This window comes from Sphaerodactylus townsendi, linkage group LG06, assembly GCF_021028975.2.
Source record: "Sphaerodactylus townsendi isolate TG3544 linkage group LG06, MPM_Stown_v2.3, whole genome shotgun sequence".
NCBI lineage: Eukaryota > Metazoa > Chordata > Lepidosauria > Squamata > Sphaerodactylidae > Sphaerodactylus > Sphaerodactylus townsendi.
Window position 1 is genome coordinate 41,793,021 of NC_059430.1, and position 23,073 is coordinate 41,816,093.

The 23,073-nt window shown below is 41.6% G+C and overlaps 1 protein-coding gene across 4 annotated transcripts; it reads left to right on the top strand.

The window, feature by feature from the left end:
* The first annotated feature begins 607 nt into the window (after positions 1-607).
* SMIM45 (small integral membrane protein 45) lies at positions 608-18,907 on the top strand. Of its 4 annotated transcripts, XR_007244821.1 has the most exons (4): positions 608-892; positions 5,525-5,583; positions 6,338-6,636; positions 18,799-18,907. XR_007244821.1 is itself a non-coding variant. In XM_048500476.1 (3 exons), the coding sequence occupies exon 3, from the start codon at positions 6,343-6,345 to the stop codon at positions 6,547-6,549; it is 207 nt and encodes a 68-aa protein (XP_048356433.1). In that variant the 5' UTR covers positions 608-892; positions 5,525-5,583; positions 6,338-6,342; the 3' UTR covers positions 6,550-12,737. The 4 variants fall into 4 exon arrangements, 3 of the variants coding, with proteins under 3 accessions (XP_048356433.1, XP_048356435.1, XP_048356434.1); XM_048500476.1 differs by lacking the exon at positions 18,799-18,907 and having other exon boundaries at positions 6,338-12,737; XM_048500478.1 differs by lacking the exons at positions 608-892; positions 18,799-18,907 and adding an exon at positions 3,385-3,460 and having other exon boundaries at positions 6,338-12,737.
* The last annotated feature ends 4,166 nt before the right edge of the window (positions 18,908-23,073 follow it).

A 23,073-nucleotide genomic window follows, 5' to 3' on the forward strand; every position in this document is an offset into this window, starting at 1 on the left:
ATCATATCTATAATGTTTTTTAATTGGTCTTGGCCCCCTCTAATCACACTTTTAAAAGGAATGCATGTATAACTAGTTGTAGTAGAATATAAGCTGTGATGGAATGCACATTCAAATGTCCATCACATTGGAAACAAGAAAAAGCAGCTAGAGGGCACCCATACATAAATAAATGTTGCCATGTAAATGTGTTGGTATATCTCATTTACACCTGTCGTTCCTGATATGCACACGGAAAACTTTCTAGATGTCTGACAACGCCTGGAGCCAAACATGGCCACTCTCGAATTCAGGGAATGCGCGTACGTTAATATATCATCATTACTTGTAACAAGCTGTTAAATTCAGTCATCCAAATTAAGACCGACTTTCAGAGCGGCCAGCGTCCCAGTCCTTCCCCCCAGCCCCAGCCCTGCCGCTTTTTCTTGCTCTTTTTTGCACCACGTGCATCGAACTGCTCTTTGGGTTTGTCGCTATGACAACCGCTGATAGTCCTCATCCGCTGTGGCATCTGATTGGCCAGGGAAGGTCTCGCCTCTTTAGTGAGGGTGAAAAATGGGGGGGAGGGGGATTCTAGAGAGGGAGCAGGATGGAGAGAAGCCAAAGAGGGGGGGGGGGGCGGTCCTCGGCGGCAGCTGCGGCACTTATCCTGATTGTGCTCCTCTGGTGACTGCCTACAGGAGACCGCTTGCATGCAGAGTGAACAGGGATGCTTTGCTATATTTCTTCTCCGCTCTCATTGACCATTTCGATGCCCTCGGGGTGCCTGCCAAATATTCAGCAGACAGTAGCGTCACAAGAGCAGAAAGACACTGAAGTCTCAAAATCCGTTCTGGGCCACAACTGACCGTCCATCAGCAGCAGTTCTCATGAAGCACACGTGTGGATCAAGGTAGGCGAGGCATCCTTCACAGTGCTGCTATGTAGCTCCTTAGCACACTTGGTATCCGTTGAAGACCTGGGACCAGCTGGCTGCTTTCACATATTAGAATGGTCCTCCTAACGCATTAAACATGTGAGAGTAGCAGAAAGTGTTGGAGAGGTTATTGCCCAGCAGTGTTTGTACTTCCTTTTTGGAAGGTTTAGTCATGACTATCCAGATCTGATATTTTGCTCTGGCTTGAATTACAACTAGAAGAATATACTTCTGTTGTTTAAGCTTGTATTGTGTTTAGACTGTGCTCCTTGAGGATGCAAAATCCTTAAGGTTGTAAGGGCCACTGCATGAAAACTTGCCCTGTACCAACCTTGATTTGTAAATTTTACTACGGGGGGCTGAGCTGAATTTTGACTTCCAAATCTTCAACTGCAAATTGAAAGGAATAATAGCTTTAAAAAATCTTTCCGAGGCATTTATCATTGTGGATTCTATTGCAGTGGTTAGCAACTGTGGTTGGCATTTGTGGGACAATCTTTTCTGAGCCTGGCTAGAAAGTGAATTTTGGAAATGTAGGGCCTCTATACTAGGGACACCATCATGAGGTCTTCTGCTGGAGTCAGTATTATTATCTATGCTGTACAATTTAACTTTAATCAATATAACTAATTCTTAACATGGCCAAATCTGTGGACACTTAAATCCAGAGACTGGAGCTACAGACAAACAGATCTTCCTTCAAACATGAAAAAAGGCCGAGGTTTGCAGAAAAATCTGAAATCTAACCAAAAAACAAACAAATAATAAAATGGGGTGTTAGCCGTCTAAAATAATACAAGCAGTGTGTGGAGTTTAAGAAACAAATGCTCTGTGGCCATTGTTGTGGTTGCTGTGCACACCCTTCAACCTTAGTTTCTGTCAGTAAAAGGCACAGGGAGCACGCAGGGCATTTTCCGGAGCTGCTTGGAGGATTCATTGGGCACAGGCTTGGCAGCAACCATTGGGTAACCTGAAGTCACACAACTTGCTTGACTCCTTGAAGACTGGAGTGGTTGCTGCTGTTCAGCAGCAGTCACCTCATGAAGTGATGTAGTGGTTAGAGATTCAGATTGTGATCTGGAAGACCCAGGTTCCAAACCCCATCCTGCCATGTCATTTTTCCAGGTGAGCACGGGCCAGTTTCAGGTTCTCAGTGTGACCTACCTCATAAAGACATTGTGATGATGAAATGGAGAACAAGAGAATGATATGAGCTGCTTTGGGCCCCATTGTGGAGAAAGACAGAGTACAAATGAAGTGAATAAATAATAAATATAGCAGAAGATGAGAGGCAGATGAAAAGGGGTGGGGGTTGAGTGGAAAGGGAAGAGGGAATCAGGAAAAGGAAAAAGGCCATGGGGGCTTTTAGGGAAGAAAAAAAGAAATAGTGTGAGAAAGGAAAATAAGATGCTCCATACATGTCCTTTCATTCATACTTGTATGAATCTAATATAGGGAGGTGGTCCAGAGGGTTGGAGTGGTGTCATTAGTATGCTGATGAAATCCAGCTCTGTGTTGTTTGAGCGCCCAGGAGTTGCCAATGTTACCTCGGTGGGGCAGAACTTGGAATTAATCTTGCCAAACAATTTAGAACAAAATTTCTTTTTACTTTTCACTTAACCTAACAGGTATCAACATAAAACTTAGTAATACAACAAAACCATGATCTTATTTGAGTTTAATGATTAACTTTCCCCCTTTTCATAGCTTGCCAACCCCACATCCATTTCTTTCCTCTTGTCGGTGGCCCAGGAAGTTTCCAGGTGAACTCTTGGTGCACTGGCTTTGAAAGGTAAAGGTCCCAAGAGAACACAACAAGGTGTTCAACCTTTAATTAAATTTCAAGCTCCCAGCTTGGCAGCCTTACTTCTTTCTGCTTTCCATACACTCAGTGGTGGGATTCAAATAATTTAACAACCGGTTCTGGTGGTGGGATTCAAATAATTTAACAACTGGTTGTTTACAAGCACCATTTTGACAACCGGTTCTGCCAAAGTGACACCAACCTGCTGAATCCCACCACTGCTCTGGACCCTTCTACCTCTAGAGGCTCCACCCCTTTCTGGCTCATTCCATTCCTGTGTTGGGGTTACAACAACTCAATCCTGCATCAATGTTTGGAAACCAGTGTAGTCCATTATGAGGAGTAGCAGTCTAAAAATACATCCCGAGAGGAGGGATTGGGGGCAAAGGTCCATGGCAAGCGAGACCGCTTCTAGCACAAATTTAATTTGCTTCACTGCCACAGTGGGACAGATTTGCCAGTGAGCACAACTTTGCCCCAGACATCTTCCTCTGCTCAGCCAGCCTTCCACTCCCTTGCACAGCCATTCATATCTTCCCTGCCCCCCACCCCCACCCCAACTATTGGGTGAAATGAATTCTGTGCCTTTAAGGATTACCTGATGGGCAGAGTTAAGGGAACAAGGCCCAGAAGAGTTCTCTGCAGAAAAGCTCTGTGGCAGGAGTAAGTGCCTCCTCATGTGTAAACAGTGAGACGAAAGAAGACCTCTACAAGCCCACTATGCAGAGAAGGGCCCCGAGGTAAGTGTTCCATGCATAATGGACCCCTATGAAAGCAATGGAAATTATTTTCAAATTGATTAGTACAAGCTTTAATTCTAAACTTAAAGAAACTTTCCCAGTATTTCTGTGATATCCCCTGACATTTAAGCAGTTGTTCTACGGAATGTGGCCTCCAAACACTCATTTCTATAACTTGGAGCATGGAATATAGAAGATCTTTTAGGTGCCCCAAATCAGCAAAGAATTCAGGTACTGTAATTGGCCTTAATAAACAAAAAGATGTGATAGTGCTAGGCATTGGATGAATCTCAAGGTTTAACCAGAGATTATTCTGGGAATTTGCATGTCAAGAACTCTCAGCAATTTTTTAAGTCACTTATTACAGCCCAATTTAGATCAGGGCCCTAGTGAGAAGATGATGAGTTTGTGTCATTTTCCTGATCGAAGATAGCCCTAAGGAGCTGTTACTTGCCTCATTCAGAAAATTTTGGTGTGCTGATACTATTTTGAAAGTGACTTAAAAAAAATTCTGGGAGCTCTTGACACTGCACTACTCACAGATCATGTGATAAGATCCTCCGCAAGAATGGTACTGTGCCACCCTTCATACCTCTGCCTGAGTTTGGTTTCCTATCACATGCTTTCCTTTTTTATTACATACCTTGCGTTTATTTTTTGTCCAAGGTCAGAAGATTCAATTTCCACATGGCCCACAAATATACTGGCTGTCAGCTGATTTTTAAAAGCATTATTTTTCATTTTAGAAACAATGATCACTGTGTTGTAGATGAACATTTGAAGAAACAATAATCCAAAGATTACCTCTGATTTACCTTTTAACTAAGAAAAATGTTAAGTAATCTTTACTTCTAATTATGATATGACATGTAATTATGATGTCATATCTATCTGTCTTAGAGCTATCAACCTCCAGGTGGGGTTTGAAACTCTCCTGGAATTACAGTTCATCTCCAGACTACAGAGTTCAGTTCCTCTGAAGGAAATGGCTGCTCTGGAAGGTGGTCTCCAAGGCATTCATCTGTGGATTAGAGGATTCCTCTGCCTTTGTGGGTACTTCTCCACCCCCATGCCCACCCCTGCTTTGTGGTGTAGCACATCAGCACTAGTCCCTCAGTTATGAAAGAAACAGCTGTCTGAATACAGCTTAAGGCTACTTTTGCATGTAGATGATTTTTCATTGTGCACTCAGCACCACTGTGATGCAGAGGAATTTGCAGTGGCAATGGATGTCCACGTGGGGGTGTTCTCCATGGTATCACCTCATCCCTCTCGTCCCCACAGCCTCTGTGGTTTATACTGGCTTGTTAAAAACAGCAGTAGGTATATCACTACTGATTGTTTTAAAATCCCACCAGTGATACAGGCGAGTGTGATGGGTGCAAGCAGATGTGGAAGGAAAATGATGCCAAAGTTTTGGAAATCTACATCTTTCCATTCTCATGGTGAGCAGGCCCATTTTGTCTCCGATCATTCCAGAAAGATAAGAGCAAGGCTGACTTCGGAAACTTCAGAGTAGATAGGGGAAACCACAGATAACATGACTGCTCCCAACTCTAGTGTGAGAGCCAAGGCTGAGCAAATTCTCTATGTGGAAGCAGCCTGAGTCAAATCACAGAACTGAAAAACTGAACAAAGGAAACACATTTATTTTCAGTGTGTCTATTGCTAACCTCTTGGTAGGAGCTAGAGATCTCCTGGAATTTCAGCTGATTTCCATACTACAAAGATCAGTTCCCCTGGAGGGGATTCCTGCTTTGGAGGGTGACATTATATCCTGCTAAGGTACCTTCCAAAAGCTAGGCCTCACCCCCAAATCTCCAGGAATTTCCTGACCCAGAATTGGCAACCCTAGTTTAAGATAATGTAAAATTTTATTCTAGAGTTCTAAAAACACACCAATAGGGAGGGGAAGCGAAGAAAGGAGGAACACTGAAAGCCTGAGCTGGCACAATGTTCAAAAGGAAACCCATCTTTAAAGGAAATTAGATAAAGGAAAAAATATGCACATTTGTTTTATTTATTCTGCTGCAAAGTTTGACTTAAAACTATTTTTCTTTCTAGGAAAATATAGTGACTTGAAAAAGACACAGTCCAAGAGGCACAAAGATTAATCATTAAAGGTAAGCCATTGCTAGAAAGTAATAGCTAGAGATTATTTTTGACAGCTTTAGCACAATTAACAGTACACTTCAGCAGATAAAAGCTTTTAAAATAGAGGCATAGATTCAATCAGAAAGGAGAAAAGTGGAAATCAGAAGTTACAGCCATGAATAAGTCAATAAGAATAAGTCAAGAGCAAAACCTTCAACATAAATATAATTATTTGTTCCTTTCCTCTGATGCTCTTATCTTTGATTGCTGAGAGATTAGAAAACGGCCAAGATACAGAGGAAAGAAACTGGTGATAAACAAGACTAAGTGCTAAATTCAAAAGACTTTTTAGAAGTGGTTATAAATGCATGAATGGGGGAGAGGATTTTGCACAGAACTTGCACATGAACAGACTGTATGTCCAGAGACTATACATGAGAAGGGTATAGATGCAGAGCCTCGCTGTGATAATGGATTAGATCTAACCAGTTTTTCTGTCAATGGGAAAGAAAAGAGAGGTTTCTCTTGACAACTCCTAATGGCTGTGATTGTGATTAAGGGACCAAACTATACAAAAGCCATGTGGTGGGGAACTGGCCAAGGCTGAGTGAAAAAGCTAGCTGGATCCAACCCTGAGGTTTTCAACTTGATTCTGAACTGTCTATAGCTAATTTTGTTTGTTGATTACAAACAAAAGCTGTGTGTGTGTATACAGAAGTTTTATAGTGATTTTTCTTCTTTTCAACCAGAACAAACTGTATGTTTTTGTTTTCCTTCGCTCAGCAAACATGCCTCATTTCTTGGACTGGTTTGTGCCAGTGTATTTGATGATCTCCATTCTCATCTTGGTGGGCTTTGGAGCTTGCATATACTACTTTGAGCCAGGACTGCAAGAAGCACACAAGTGGCGAACCCAAAGACCAATAATGGATCGAGACCTTCGGAAAACTCTGATGATACGAGACAACCTTGCATTTGGGGTGCCTGAAGTCTAGCGGTCTGCTCACGTGGACCTGTGAAAGCACCTAAAGGCAAAGTCAGTTTTCTGGCTGAAATAACAAAGTACTCTATAACTTGCACAGGTCAGTTTCTGGCTGCAAGTAACATCAGTCCATAATTTCATCATTGCCAACCAGAGTGTCTGCTCATGAAACTTTTCCTGTTGTCCCCTCTATTTCTAACAGCAAAGCTTGTGAGATGCTGTCAGCTCAGAGCTCCTGATACTAAGACTTAGGCCTCTCTTCATTGTTTGACAGTTGGGATCCATGAGAGTTCGTTAGCATTCTAAGAATGATTATACCTGTGCATGAGCTTTAGGCCTCTGCAAAAGACTGTAGAGTATGGATTCTCAATTATAGAATTTTTCACTGCATGTATGGCCTGAGTATTTGGTCCAGTGCCTCTTGGACAAGTGACCTTTTTGAAAAGCTTACCAATGGCACTGAGTTACTTTGTTTTTTAGAGTCTCTTTGGCAAGACAGAAAACCAAATGGATTGCACAGACTGAGTTCCTTTTTGTATCCAATACCAAGCTCACATACACTGAAGGACATATTTTGTGATCTCCAAGTGAAACATAATGGGAATTCAAATAGATTCAGTGCTGATAGGCATCTGTCTAGCTCTGAACTTACTCAACAAAATTTCATGTTAAAAAGTCTGTGCTGATTAATTACCGAGAAATAATGTCTTTTGCTTCTCTAGGACTGGAGAATTTGTTAGTCAGCACAGGATTTTCTGCTCATTTGGATTCAGAATCCCTCGTGATGAGAGCAGTTGTACTTGTTCAGTCCAGTGCTGCTGCTGTCCTTTGTATTGGGTCTATTTGGAGTGTCCGGTCCAGTGATGCTCTTCGAACTGTGAAATGCCTTCATACTTCTACCTTCCTGCATGTCCTTGGTAAAAGCGACAGAGCTGAACAAGCTATGATTCTGTAGTTCCAATGGCTGTGCTTTCTTCAGGATTTCCACTGCATATCAATATGTAGTAGAAATATTCTCCAAACACACAGAGTGGTTTGCCCTCTGGTCTGCACTTCCCCTAGGGCTGACTTGTTACCAAAGTACTTTGGTACTTAGATGCATGGGACCTTGAAATTTTTAGCAGTCTCTACCTTCAGAGCTAGTAGTATACTGATTGCACGCTAACAGTACTGGCAAAATCTGGCACTGATAGCATAACGACAATTCCCATAGCTAGTGCCTCATTTTTTCTGAACTTCATTGGAGCAGAGTTGGTTTTATACCCTTGCTTGCACAATGTTACTTCTCACATTCTGTGCAAGCATTGAGCTATTGTTATGCAATTGTGAAGCTCCAGTTTTTCAGACCATCAGTTCCACATTTTTACATTCCATATTAGACACATGAGACTCTACTTCTGGACTGTAATCGCAAATGTACATTCCACATTAAGATAGCCCAGCCACTGCTGCCTGTACCTTATTACTATGTGGCTATCTGCTTTCCGTGTTACACCATTCCCCAAGCTGTCTTCTCCTATCAAGACATGCCTGCACATTCCATGCTCCATTAGAATGCATTTACTGCCACTTTGCGGTGCATAGCTCTCTCCATTCCATAGCAACCTCATATGCCTTTTCATATGTACTTCAATACATTCCACTGCTTCCATTGTATCACTGAGTTCCATTATCCACGACAACTGTCTAGCATAGCAGGAACTTGGAACCATATTGGACAGATACATTGTGGCTTTTGAAGAAGTTCACAGCAAATTGCCACTGGGATGAAGACACATTCCAACAGAATCTCACCTAAAAATGAGTGGTTAAGGTTTTTTTTTAAATAAAATCAGCTGCTAAATTTGAGCAGATTGTGGACACTGTTCCTGAGGACACTCTTAATATTAGTGATGATGTCTTTTAGCATAGAAGGGTTAAAAGGCGTTTTGGATAAACAGCTGGAACTCTTGTCAAGCTATGCAGATGTAAAGACGTAGCAGTTCTCATCACCTGCACAAAAATTTTGGTGGAACTTGTGTGACCTGAAATACACAGAATGAGTAAGATACCTTTTCATTTTTTGAGGCTGAAAACAACAGAATGGCATCCTGGTGTGGAGTCATGTGTATTACACTATGAGTTATAACTAATGGTATGTTTCATTGTAGGGATCTGAAGTGTTCATGTTTCTAATGCTGTGATCCTGAGTGTGTGTGCATTTACCTGAAAATAGCACCATTGAACTTTTTACTGAGCAAACAGGTTTTAAATACTTTATGCTTAAAGTTAGCCAAGGTATTCAGTAGTCCCAGTTTAGAAATCCTTACAGTTTAGAAATCCTTTAGAAATCCAGTCAGCTATCTGAGGGAGCACATTCCAGGTTACATTAAAGGATGGTAAATTAGATGTTGGAGTGTGCATGTTGGATTTCTTCTCAGGCATCAAAATGGGTGGCCTTGAGTATTTATATTTATTTACTTATATTTTAAATTTATATCCTGTCTCTCCCGCACTGCAATGGAGCTCAGGGTGCATTACAACAAATTAAATACATTTAAAAACACAAACAATTGATTAAAATCCAAAAAATACAAATACTGGTGCCCTAAGTTCCCAGCAGAACTGGCTCTTGAGAATAGCAAAAAACCCCTTTCGAAGTAGGTGAGGAAGGGGACTGAGGGAAGCATATAGAAGAAAGGGGTGCTATCTGGTGACTGATGGGTATAATAGAGCAGCCAACAATCCTCAACCATGTGCCTAGTGGAACATCTCTGTCTTGCAGGCCCTGCAGAAGTGGGCCAGATCCCTCAAGGCCTTGGTTTTCTCAGAGAGTTCCACCAGGAAGGAGCTACAGCTGAAAGGGATAGTAGGCTTCTAGAGGCAAAAATCCTCTCACGGAACAAATCAAGCTGATAAAATTAATGATGTAGCTATGGTTCTGATCTGAACAACAGGTCTGTGCATACATTCTTGAGTACTGTAGGTTGTTGTTGTTTTTAATTCTATGTAGCATCCTTTGGGATATACATGGACTGTTCCGGAAGGAAAATCTGCACACATAGTCCTACTACTGTGGACAGATTGCTTTGATGGATTGGAGCAATTAATTGTTTCTTGATGGACATGGGGCTGTGAAAAGGCAGTGCCATGAGCTTCTAAGATATTGTTCTGATCTTCAATATGAATGTAGATAAATGTCCACCTTCCTATATCCATGACCAGTGAATTACTACTGCTAGTAATAGCCATAGTCTCCAAGCCATAGGCCTTTGAAGACCTGTTGTCTGGGCCTTGATTCTCTTTGTGAAGGCTAAGTTACCAATGCAAATTAATGGACCCCAGGTTGAGCTATCGGGTAGCAATAAGAATCCTTGTGTTATAGGCCAGGTGCTCTGGGCACAGGCTACGTTATTTCCTTATGGCTAATGCACTGTGTTTTTTGAAGTGGTGTTTTGTGTTTGTTTCTGTGTCTGTGTGTATGTTGGTTGACTGATAAAATGTATTTTGCACAAACCCACATGATCGTTGTCCTGATCCAACTCGTTATGCTCAGGCCTGCTTATGTGACACAAAAAAGATGTCTACCATGTGTCCTTGTGGTGAGCATGCTGCACATGTGTGTTTTTACAAAGAGTTTCAAGTCAAGAAAATCTCTACTGGGGAATGATTCAGTGACCACGTTCACTTTCCTTGGGTGCATTGATTTATATGGACATTCTCTGTCATTGACTAACATCCTTAAGTTTTGGTATTCACTATAAAGAGATGCTCTCCTTAACTAGCAGTTTAAAAATCAGTGGCAGTGAGATCAGCCATCAAAGTTCACATTGTAATAATTTCTAGGGGAACATTCAAAATTAGGTCCTGCTGCAATGGCTTCCCAATCTTTTAATGGTTTTTCCAGTCTAGAACTGATCTGCATTGGCAGTCACTCAATAAGAGCTCAATTAAGGAAGCTTGCATTTTTCTTTTTTTATCATGAGGGTAAGGAGAATTTAATCTCTGCACATGCTGTCAGCATAAACATCACCGGCATGAAGCCCTTTTATAAAATTATGAAACAAAACAATAAATAAGTAAGGTGTGCCAAAACTGTTTAAGGGTGGAGAGGCATATAATTAAGATGGTCTTATATTTATGTGTGACTTTGCTCAAATAGAATCCACCCAAATCCCATTCTTCAGTGGTTAGCAGGAGTTTCATAAAAGGGATTAAATATAGGGATCAATGCATTCACAGGTAAGGATTAATGCAGGGGTGTCCAACTCTGGCACTTCAGATGTTCATGGACTACAATTCCCATCATGGCCAATTGGCCATGCCAGCAGGGGCTGCTGGGAATTGTAGTCTATAAACAACTGAAGCACCAGAGTTGGACACCCCTGGATTAAGGCAACCAATGGCCTGTCCCCATTCTCTCCAGGTGCTGATCTCTTTTCCCTTTTGATGCTGTTGTGTGTTCTCTGATGTTCTTATCTACCCCATCCTATGTATCCCAGTACTTACTACAGGGGTGTCCAATTCTGGGGATTCAGATGTTCATGGACTACAATTCCCATCAATTGGCCATGTCAGCAGGGGCTGATGGGAATTGTAGTCCATGAACATCTGAAGTGCCAGAGTTGGACACCCCTGACTTACTACCTGCTGATAAAGAAGTAATTTTGTTTTTTGTGTGTGGTTTACATATAGGATGATTTCATTGCAGAATTGTGGTCATTATAAAATTTGTTGTGACTTGCATCTGAAATCTTCATGCGACAACTGCCACGACACTCTCATGTGGAAATGTTAGGCTCCAGTTGTTGCTTTTAGCGCACAGGGAACTAACAGAAATCTCAGGCTACTTCCTTTATGCCATCAAGCTTCTGCAAGACAATGTTTCTTTTACAGTTGACTTAGAATCTAATATGAAACAAATGTCAAAATTTTTAATCCACTCAGCATTTAGAAGTGTAAAATGTTGATATTTCAAATGGTAAAGGTCAGAAGTATCTTTGAGTATCTGATATTCTGAAATGTTTCAGTTAACTCAGTTTTCAAGTTGGTAGAAGTGACATTTTACAGCTTTAAATGGTTTTAACCAATGAAAATAAATTAGAGGTTTGCACATTTTGGATTTCAAGTGTGTTCTAGCTCTTCCTTTTGCATTGTCAGAGAAGGGTTTGAAACTCAGTGATCTTAAGGAGCTTCTCACAGTGCTAATGGTTAGGGTGGCGTTCTCATTGACAACCAGCTCCTCTTTCCCCACTTCATGTGTGTGAAACTGCGAGCAGGGTTTACACTCTGGAGTTGATGGCTCTGTGGAACCCATGAGTACCATAGAAGGCTATATGTGTCTTGAGTCTTGCTCACAATCCTTTGCACTGGGACCACATAATGAGTTTTTGCTCATTCTGAATACGTTTGTGTGATTTTGTAGAACACAAATCTGACTCTCTAGCAGGTCCAAAAAACCTGAAATTAGGTCAATCCTGCTGGAGTCCATGAGGCTGTTAGTAAAACTTGTGTGCACAGTAGGCCTTGTCCAGAACACTGCAGCACCATGGAGAGCTGCACAACTAGAATTTCACTTCCTTCTCACTGAGTGATTATGGGGGCTTCTTGCAACGCAGAATCTTTCACAGCTATAGGTCAAGTTAGAAGTCAGATTAAAGGGAGAAACAGACTGTTGGATTTTGCTAGAATGGGAAATATATCCATTCCAACTGCTGTTGCTAGCTTGGGGTGAATACTAACCTCATTTTTAAAAATAAAAAATACCTTCTCTTTATCTCAAATGGAACACCTTCTCCCTCCTCTGTCACGTCTTGAGAGGATTCACTCAAAAATTTGATGGTGTCATTTTGACATTGAGCAACTAAGGCATTAAGTTGGACAAAGCATTGAAGAGTATGTTGTAAGGGACATATGGACAGAGGGGTGAATAAACTGTGACCTTAGTTTCCTGTATAAATGGCTGTTTACCCTTTCTGTCATCTGTCTGACAATCCATTGTTGTGTGTTTATCTCATTTTCCCCAGGAGCTAAGGGAAATCAAAAAAGTAACCCCAACTCCATGTGATGTCCCCCCGCCCCCGATTTATGTTGTTGGCGTACATTTTGCACTGATCAGATGTAGATGCTACTGTTCCTGATTAAGTGAAATTCTGTGTAAATGCTTTCCTATAAATAGGTTTGAAAAATATTAATAAAAACATTAGAGCAAACCAAGTTTAATTATGTGTTATTGTGATGGACATTTGTAAGTTAAGTTTCTAAAATGTAACTTATGTAATTGCTGCTGAAGTTTTGTTTTGTCTATGTCCATGCAGGATTTTTCATGTCCTGGTTGTGTGCATTTCCATAGAATGGATGGTCACAAAGAGAATGGCAAGGTCAGCTAGATGGATTTTTTTCACAACTGGATTATTTATTTGGTCTGTTGTACAAACCACACACATGAAAACAAATTCATAGAAATCCCTAGTTGCCAATATGTTGCATAGACAGAATAAACAAAGGCACAATTTAACACAAACATAAAATATAAAAAGCTCCAAAAGGAATCTAATAAGAAAAAAGTTGCTCACTCATACACTAGCTCTAAAGATTGCTGCAGGGATAGCTTTAAAACTCATAACCACTTACTTATACACATTTAAGTCATACAGAAAATGTTTTCATTGACTGAAATAATACATATAAGTATTGGAATACAGGAAGGAAACCCCATATAACATGTGTGGTGACAATAGCCCATTGCACTGTGCAAAATTTAGTTATTTAAAATAACCCTCCCCAGCAAAATAGTACAGTATGGTAGATATCAGTTGCCTCAAATGCTCTTCAAACGAGTAAGTTGAACAGGTTTGTGGCCAAACAAAACACCTTTGAATGGGAATTTCATAATTTCCATGCCATTGTTCAGAAGGTTCACTCTACCTCAGATAATAAGAGAATGCAAAACATGACCTCTGATGACCTGAATGCATAGGTTGATTAATATAGGAGCAGATAGACTTTTAAAACCCGCAGCACTACACTGGCATTATATGCTGATCTGGAAGAGGTCTGCCGATGCTGTGAGCAGGCCTCCGTAACCTGCTATGCTGTTATGAAGATGAGAAACTGATGGAGCAGGGATAATTCCTCATGAAGGGCATTCAGGTCTTCACAGTTGAGTTGTGTGTGGCAAAACCTAAGTTCTGAACCGATATTACTGCTTTTCACAATAGAAGGATGAACTTGTCCCATTTGATTTGCCCCGCATTCATGTGTTCACAAAAGTTTCTCATGGCAGATTCTATAGAGATATTGCATGGCCTCAATGAATTAAAAAAGACTTAAAATGGGTTTGGGATGTCACTGCAGCCACACACTTGTCACTTATTAATTCACTCAGTGGTGTATTTGCCTAGGAACAGGGGTTACCCTCTGTTGAACTTCCAGAGACTGGAATGGAAGATAAACATTTTGAGACACCAAGTACAGGAACTTCAATATTGGAAGATGAAACTGAAAATTTGCCTCGTAGATCACATAAGCAAAGGTACATTCCTGAAGATTCAATGATTATATCTGCAGTGTACATAGATTAATTCCACCACATGGAAAGATGTCAGGGATGACATCGGTTTAGTGGGGGAGAATGTAACCCATGCCATTTTAGTATTTGTATTTTGTTTGGATCTTAGGGCCCAGGGGATGAAAGCTCACTGGGCATGCCGAGGCGTAGCTGGGCCAAATTGCGCCTGGTGCGCAGTCTATATTTTCGGGGGGGGCATGCCCCCCCCCCTGCGGCACCCCTGCTTCCCCCCTTCCCACACTTACCTTAGTTCCTTTCCTTTTTCAGAACTTTTTCAGGCTGCAAAAGGCCTGTTCTCAGTAAAAACAGCCTGATGGGAACTATACTTCCCAGGAGACCTTGTGAGCCCCAAGGTCTCCTGGGAACTGCATTTTTACTGCAAACAGGTCTTTTGCAGCCTGAAAAAGTTCTGAAAGGAAAGGAACTAAGATAAATGTGGAAAGGGGGGTGGGGGCGCCGTGGGGGAGGGGAAAGGGGGAGGGGCCTGGGGTGATTTTCCACGCCCCCCAGGCATGCGCCCAGTGCACAGCGCACCCCCCATCCCCTTGTAGCTCCATGACTGTGAGCATGAGCAGTTGGTAAGCTTGCTTACTTATTACCAACTGCAGAAGCCCCACCCTCCTTAGTTGATCTAACCTGCAGTAGAAGGAAGGCTTGCAGCTCAATTGGGGGAATTACTTATTTTTTACAGGTATGTGTTGGGCCCAGTAACAAAGAAAAATATGTTAGAAGTTTCCCAATGTAATGGAGGGGTGTATTAGTTTGTTAATTATGTAATGCTCCTGAGTTGATTTGGCCTGCAGTAGGAGAAGGAAGGCCTACAGCTCAATTGAGGGAATTACTTACTTTTTACAGGCCCAAGTTGAGGAAAGACCTGCAGCAGCTACATTCGATGCAGAAGACCAGATGAGAGAAAGAAGCCCTGCTTTATTAATAGTTTGGATTTTCTTGCTGTTCTTTATTTATTGGGCACTGTTAGTAGTGGTAACTGTTCTGAGTGCTTTTTCTTAAAAAGCACTGAAGATTTTGTACAATTGAGCTGTGCTGTGTATATATATACATATATACATGTTCACTATTATTTATCCTTGAATGATAGAAAGTTGTGTTTAAATTAAAGGTTTGTTAATTTGTTCAAGCAATTTCATATTTGTTTGTCAAGCCACAGGGTGCTGTCATATATTATTTCCTAGGTCTCCAATGGAGATTGATGTGGCCAAGGATAAGTAGGTTACACAAGCACTTCTATATTTCCTCTTATGACGTGAGCTCTTGCACTGAAGACTGTTTCACAGGACTCTAGGGCTTTTCTGAGAGCTGATGTACTGCTGAGGAAAGGAGGTCTCTGAATCCAAAGCACACATGGAAACTGAGGCTGCAGGGTTTTTCTCCCCCCACCCCCACCCCCACCAACTCAGTCCCCAAAGCATAGTTTGAAAAGTTAAAAATGTTTATGTAGATAAGTTACATAAAATATACATAGTTATGACAACTGCATGTGCAAATGTCTTTTTTCTGGTGTGTGATAATTTACATTTTGAAGTTAATATTTGAGAAGATCTTTGGCTTCAACTGCCCCATGGAATATGACCAGGGTCCCAGCATGAGGGTTGAGAAGAATTAATAGACGTACTACCCAGGAGTCTGGAGGAGTTCCCATCTGTTTTGAAAGTTCATTACCATGAGATTATCTATTTATGACATTTCAGAAATGAGATAGGAATATTTCTTTTATGATTTGTGAGACTGTATTTACATTGGAGAGGGAGGCGGTCTTGTTTCAAGCTTATTGCAGGCCCAGCAAAATTATGCTTAGGAGCTGACATTCTCTACCATACCAAACCTCCTTGCTCTCTTATTATAAAGACATCCATATTTAATTGTCAAATCAATTCTTCCATGATGGCATTTAAAAACCATTTGTTATCCTCTGCAAGTTCCTCCATAGCATGTAGGTAAGCACTGCAAAAGACACGTTGTGATCCTTGCCTTAACCTTCCTATCATCTGTTTAAGATAAAAATATTTTTTAAAAAAATGTTGAATGATGCTGTGAAAATAAACATTCCAATATTGCTTTCTCACTAATGTTACAGTGGCGTTGGTAACTAGACTGGTGTGTGTGTTTGAAATTTCACTTATAATAAATCTCTCAGGCTACTCTATTGATGTTGAGTTGGCTCAGTATGGCCAGAAATGACAGGGTTAGGGTGGCAAGAATGTGATAGGGTCAAAGGTCTGGAATGGATGTAATGTTAGGATTCCAGGCCTCTCAGGCCTTCTACAGAAAGCTTATTGTTCTGCCTCCTTCTACTCTGGTACCCTGTAAACAAACACTAGATAAGGGTGGGGGAAAGCATGATGACTGGATAGATATGTTGTCTTCATGTGTAACTTCAAGTGGGTCAGAGATTTTGAATAATCCAAGGCATTCCAATGATGCTTCAAAACTTCAGATGCATGTGAGGCAGAGCACTTAAAACAAGAAGCCACATCTACAACATCTAGAAAGGAACTGAAGTATTAAAGCCAAGGTGCACAATAGGAAATATTTCATTTGAGATAGTTCCTGCTCTGAGAATATCAGGGAGGGATTGTGGCTTAGTGACAGTGCATCTGCTTTGCATTCAAATGTCCCAGATTAAAACCCTGGCTTCTCCAGTTCTATTTATTTATTTGAATCATTTGCATCTTGCCTTTCTATCCAATTAGAGCCGACAAGGTGACAATTTAGAAATCAGGAGACATGAAATTCCCTCCTGATATCCTGGAGAGTGTTGTCAGTCAGTCTAGACAGTATTGACCTTGCTAGATCAGTGATCTCACTCAGTATAATGTAGTTTCATGCGTTTAGCTACGAGGTTACTATGGCTGTTCTTGAACAACTATAACCCAGTTTCATTTATTGACCCTTTTTGTCATATTATGCTGGTAGTGGTAAGGACTACTGCTCTGTACCCATCACAAATACATATAGGCGCAGCTGATCTGGTCACGTGGGGGGCGCAAAATCATCGAAAAAAATAAGACATTCCCTGAAAATAAGCCCTAATCACCCAACACATCTTTTGGAGCAAAAATTAATATAAGACCCTGTTTTATTTTCGGGGAAACACGGGGTATATAAATACATTTGGAAACAGACATATTCTGTCAAATCTGCGATCAATCTAATTTGCTTATTCATACATTTACATAGCTTTTGATAAGCGTAGTTGTTGTTTTTTACGATACTAGATGTTGGGGTGAACTGAACTTGTAATTAGCACTAATGTGTAAGTTAACTATTTTTCTTTCCAATAAGAATGGTTAAACTTGTAATTCTGCACTCCTGTAGTTTTCTGTAAACTTTAGTGGGAAAGAACCCAATTGCCCCCTCTGACTGACCCTTGAATGGATACAGTTGGCACTCCAGCTGAAGTTGGGCAGAAGTATTCCAAACTACCAGAGCCACTTGGTTTTCTAAGGTGACCACTATATCAAGCAGCCTTCCCAAACTGTGAGCCTGACATTTCAAGGGGAGTGTACCCTATTCAAGAGAAATGAGATTTCAAGCCCCAGATCTGCTTTTCTACTAATTTGGAGAACTTCTGTCTTGCCAGGATTAAATTTTAGCATGTTCACTCTCATCCGGACCAGCCCATTACTGACTCCAAAACCTTGTCCAGGGTATCAACAGCATTCTTAAAATTAGGTGGGAAAGAAAGGTGGAGCTGGGTATCATCCACATATTAGTGACACAACAGCTCAAACCTCCCGACGTTATCTCCCAGAATCTTTGCATAGCTGCTAAATAGCACGGAGGATAAGATCAAACCTTGTGGAACTACAAATGTGTTTAGCTACGAGGTTACTATGGCTGTTCTTGAACAACTATAACCCTGTTTCATTTATTGACCCTTTTTGTCAATTTTGTCAATGACTATGGCGCAGAGCAGGAATTCCCCAGTACTTCCTTCTGAGAGCAATATAGGACTCAAACCACCATAACATCAGCTCAGTAGCAAACCTCATGATAAGCAATACACTTTTATTCTATCTGTTTTCAAGGAAAGCTCAAGATTGGTGTCTTATCGCAATTCAGGCATTCTGGTTCATTACAAATAATTAAATTGCACCATTTGGTTAATCAGAAGGGCTGATTGTGATGATTTCCTTTGGGAACAGAGTCAGCTTTCTTGGATCTTGTCCAGACTTAGCAGCAGGGGAGGAAGTGGCATGTTGGGCTATAATTTGATCCAATTGACAGCTGCTCTGTGATAGGCTTAGAGACGGTCCTTATCATGACTGTTTTTCATCCTGACTATGTTTGTGCCTTGAGGACTCCTTTTTTTAGTCTCCTACAGTGAGGTTGCTGTGCAACACTTGGTATTTGTCATCTGTAAATTGCTTAGGAAGGAAAAATGTTGTACAATGTTTCAGTTATTCACTTGTGTGCTGAGAACTTTTGGAATTTGGATCTACTTGTCCTTGTTTTCCACATCCTGATCAAGGCACTGTATGAGTGCTTTCATTCAGTCACTACCCACTCTTTGCCTCCTCATCCAGCTGTGTTCAACTTCAAGTTATCTCAGACATGCTCTCCCACTCTCTTGAGAAGGATGGGAAAATATTGTGGACCTAAAGAGAATGGTTAGAAGATTAGGGGTCTTACCCGTTCACCATGATCTCCAAGAGGTCTGGATGCTGTCTCATGATTGATGTTCTTCCTCAGTGGTGATATAGCTTTTGGCTTGATACACTGCTGCCTGTGAGCACGTGGTGGCAGTGCTGGGGTCTGCCTGCCTTTGGAAAGACCTGGAATGTTCACCAGCTGTAGGCTCTGGGATTTCAGATGCTTGTTTCACTGGAGACATTTGGCTACTTCACAGCTGAATTCTTGCAGGTAAGCTCTTAACTCTCTTGGAGTTTAAAAATATGCTGTGACAAAGGAAGATCCAAACTATCAGAAAAAAAAACAATGCCTTGATTAACCAGTTCTTCCCTGAAGCATTGTTGGCCAGAGATAGACAATAGTTTTTAACAGAGGTACAAATGGTCTGGGAGACATTGCTTTTCATGATGTCCCACACCTGCCTTTGGCAAAATAGCCTCTACAGATTTTTGAAACTTTGCAAATATCCTCCAAACTTTTTAACTAGAGGCAAAAGTAGGATTAATGTACATATCACAAATAAATTATTTCTTTCAAACCATTTTCAACTTAAAAAAAATAACCTATCATTAGTCTCTGGCAGTACACCTATAAACACACCAAATGAACAGGTAGTTTAATATCATTGACCCAACACTGTATCACTCTTCCTCCTCAGACTGTAGACAGTGAACAACAGTGTGCGGGAGTTTCTGGCTTGAAGTTAATATTTTTAACATACAGCCTTAGGAGCATATGTATTTCTTCCCATTAGTGCAGAATGAATAGTACTGATTATTTCAGATGTAGCGTTTGATGGATTGTATCCTTTTGAAACATCATTAGATGCCTTCACAATATATGGAGGAAACATTGTGTCTTTTTGCTTGCTGTTCCTCACATGAAATGGGAACTAGTACTGCCTGGGTGGAGTGTTTGGGACCTGTATTATTGGCACTAGCTGATGGTGACTTGTTAACATTCACCCTTCCGTTGGTTTTATTACTTTAGGAGAAACAAAGACACCAAGAGTTCATGATGGATAAGAACTTTGCAGCTCCTCCAAACAGGGTCAGAAGTTGCATTCCAACCTTGGGGTCTTCTTCCAACTCTAGCCGCATCCCAGGACTCTCATCTGGCTCACTTGGAGCTGGTGGACTGGCAGCTCTCAGCCCCATCTTGAAAAAAGAAACCTGTCTTGACTCTTTCATGCAAGATTCAACCAAGCAAATGCCCTTGGCAAGGACAAGACGGATTCCCAAACTTAATTCCAGGCGTGGCCCTTCTAAAGAGACACGTAGATATGAACTGCCCACATCATGTCCTCTTTCTTCTACATCTCAGTCTCTTCGGTGGACAACAGCCAATGGCGTGGCACCACGGAACCTAAGCTCGCTCTCATTTACTCTTCGCCGGAACAATAATCCCCCTTCACCTGGTCGACAGCTACTCTCACACTCTATGACAAGGAGAGAATTTCAGAAAGTGCTCCTAAAAAAAGAAGTGCCAGGAAGGGAAGGACCAGGGCCTTTACCAAGCCCCCTGTCATCATCTAGATTACAAACCTTACCCCAAAATATTGCTGAGAGTTGTATAGATACACAAGCCACTCCCTGCCATGAAGGTGAAAATCACACTTCATATGCAGAAATGCCAGATTCCGAGAGAAGTTTGGCCCTTGCTCATTCACCATCGCCACCTCCTCATCCACATCCCCTGGTAATAGATGAAGATCCCATGAATTCATCCCTGAAGACCCGTGTTAAGCAGGACTCTGCTTCCAATGACAGATGGGAAATTCTAAAAGCCATACACTTACCTGAAGACTTAGCTGAAACTAGAAAGTTGTTGCTTTCCTTTCCACAGGAGAGCCTTGACCAGGACCTTCGTTTCAAGCCACATTCAGTGATTTCTTCCATTCAAAATGCAGAGAGGTTTGAAAGTAAGTCCAAAAATGAGTACTTGCCATGGTGTGTGTGTCTGTGCGTGTGTGTGTGTGGGCATGCATGTGTGTGTGAGAGAGGGAGGAAGGGAGGGAGGGAGGGAGGCGGGGGGGGGGAGTCAAAGCTTCTCTTTTGAACAGTTTGGAAAAACATGCCAGAGATAGCCTGAGATTTCATGGTTCATGAGGTAACACTCTGATTTCATGTTGGTTCACTTGGTGAATGGCATCAGGAGAGAAGCTCTGTGAAGATTTAAAGTCAGTTAAACTCTGTTCATATTGATTTATCTCCCTTAATCCATCTTGTAAACAGGACCATATAGAAAAAGTCTGGGACTATATCAAGATGGCTTAGAGAATCAGATATTCAGTCCATCTAGCCCAGTTAATGTCTATTGTCCAAACAACAAACCAGGGAATAATGGGTTCGTCTTTTACAACACAGGCCAAACAATGGGTTTGTGCAACCTCTTTTCTAAAGTGTTGTTCTGATGATTACTGTGTCCTATCGATATCTAGGTTTGTTTGGGGGAATGGGATCATGACTGCGAACCCTGCCCTTGACTTCTCTGTATTGAGTATCCCAGTTCACATTGTCTCCATGTGTATACAATATATATGTGGAAGTTCTCTCCTTGTGAACCTCATATATATATTTTGCAAACATCCTATGTGTATATGCTTATACACATTAAAACTCTATGCACAAAGTTTGTGATGCTCTGCTGCCACAATTAATTGTACACAGTGGCTGATTGCGCAAGGTGAGGTTCCCGCAACTCCAAAGAGAATTGGCTAAGGAGTCTTTGGTCGATTCCCCACTCGCTATTTGATGCGCGCTCCTCAAGGCAAATACCCAGGGGTCCTGCAGCACTCCCCACTGCACCAGCAGCGACAACGCAGTCACCCCGATTCTCCTGCTCCTCTCACCCCTCAGCGCACGTCATTTCGGATCCTGGTCGGAAGTGCACCTTTTTGCAAACCACGTGCCGAATGCGGAGCAGTGGGGAAGTCCACGGGCTGACTCCGGGTTTGAGTTTCCTGCCCCTGGTAGTGATGTGGAGCCTTTTGCCCAATAAGGAAGCAGTGGGCTGTGTGCGATGCATGCGCAGCCCTTTTTAAAAATATCGTGGAGCTGAGATCGATGTCTATTTGTGGCAATGTGGGGTCAGTTATATAACAATGCAAGGGAGCACTCATTTAAAGCCTAGTATTTATCCCCTTCTGCCACTAGAGCTTCTGTGGTTTAGGTGACTGAGGCAGCCTTGTGCTGCAGTGTGAAAGCTTGCCAGTTCTAGTCCTGCCAGGGATGAGTCATTTTTAAAAAATCATGTATGAAGGAATTGGGGCTGATTTTTGAACAGGACAAATTTTTTCTGTTTGGGCTGAAAGCAGCGTGATTTTGATACACCAGTCCTACTGTCATTAGGGTTTACTCAAAACACACCACCGTGAATCCCCAGTTTCTGTCCACAGTACAGCTTAAACACCTTTCATTCACTTAAAGCCTAGTGTTTATCCCCTTCTGCCACTAGAGTTTCTGTGGCTTATGAGGGTAAGGCAGCCTTGTGCTGCAGACTAAAAGCTTGCTGGTTCTAGTTCAGGGATGAGTAATGTTTCGGTTTGTTTTTATAAGACATTTCTTCATCTCCTTGGCCCCTTCTGCACACGCAAAATAATGCATTTTCAAACCACTTTCACAACTGTTTGCAAGTGGATTTTGCTATTCCACACAGCTTCAAAGAGCACTGAAAGCAGTTTGAAAGTTCATTATTCTGCATGTGTGGAATGAGCCCTTGTTTCTATGTCGGTCTGCGCATGCTCACACAGACGTGGATACAACAGGGAAAAAGAAAAAAATCCCACCCAGCAGCAGCCAATCAGGATGGCCCCTGAGCTGAACGTGTGTTCGACAGCTCAGAGTGGGGAATCCTGGTGGCTGCTTCCTGATGATCGTTTGTGGGGCAGAAGCAACAGTGGGCACGCTGAAACCATGCTCAAAAGGTCCCAGTTTTTCCCAAAATGGTTTGACTCTACTTCCATTTTTGAAGTGGGGAATTGGCCTTTGTTTCTGGGCATGTTCGGCATTATTACCCACTGCCCTGTTTGCAGCGGGACAGGCATTACCCCTCAGCTAGCTTTTTGCTTGTGTTGGGGGTGGTGGTGATGTTTCATGGGTTTTCTATTATGCATGCATGCTTTGATTTTTAATATAATCTTTAATTTTTATCTTTAATCTTATCAATAGATCCATATATCAATCTACTAATCTATTGATGAATAAATAGATTGACATAAAAAGGTGAATTACTAAAGAAAAGTCTTGAATACGTCATCTCTATACTTTGCCTGAACACTGATTGTCTTTTATGGTGGGAAGTGAAGGGGGAGTACTGGCGGTGTGCAAACTTGAA

What these genes read in the sequence shown, in the direction of transcription:
- SMIM45 (XM_048500476.1), top strand. Translation starts at nt 6,343, where the DNA reads ATGCCTCATTTCTTGGACTGGTTTGTGCCAGTGTATTTGATGATCTCC.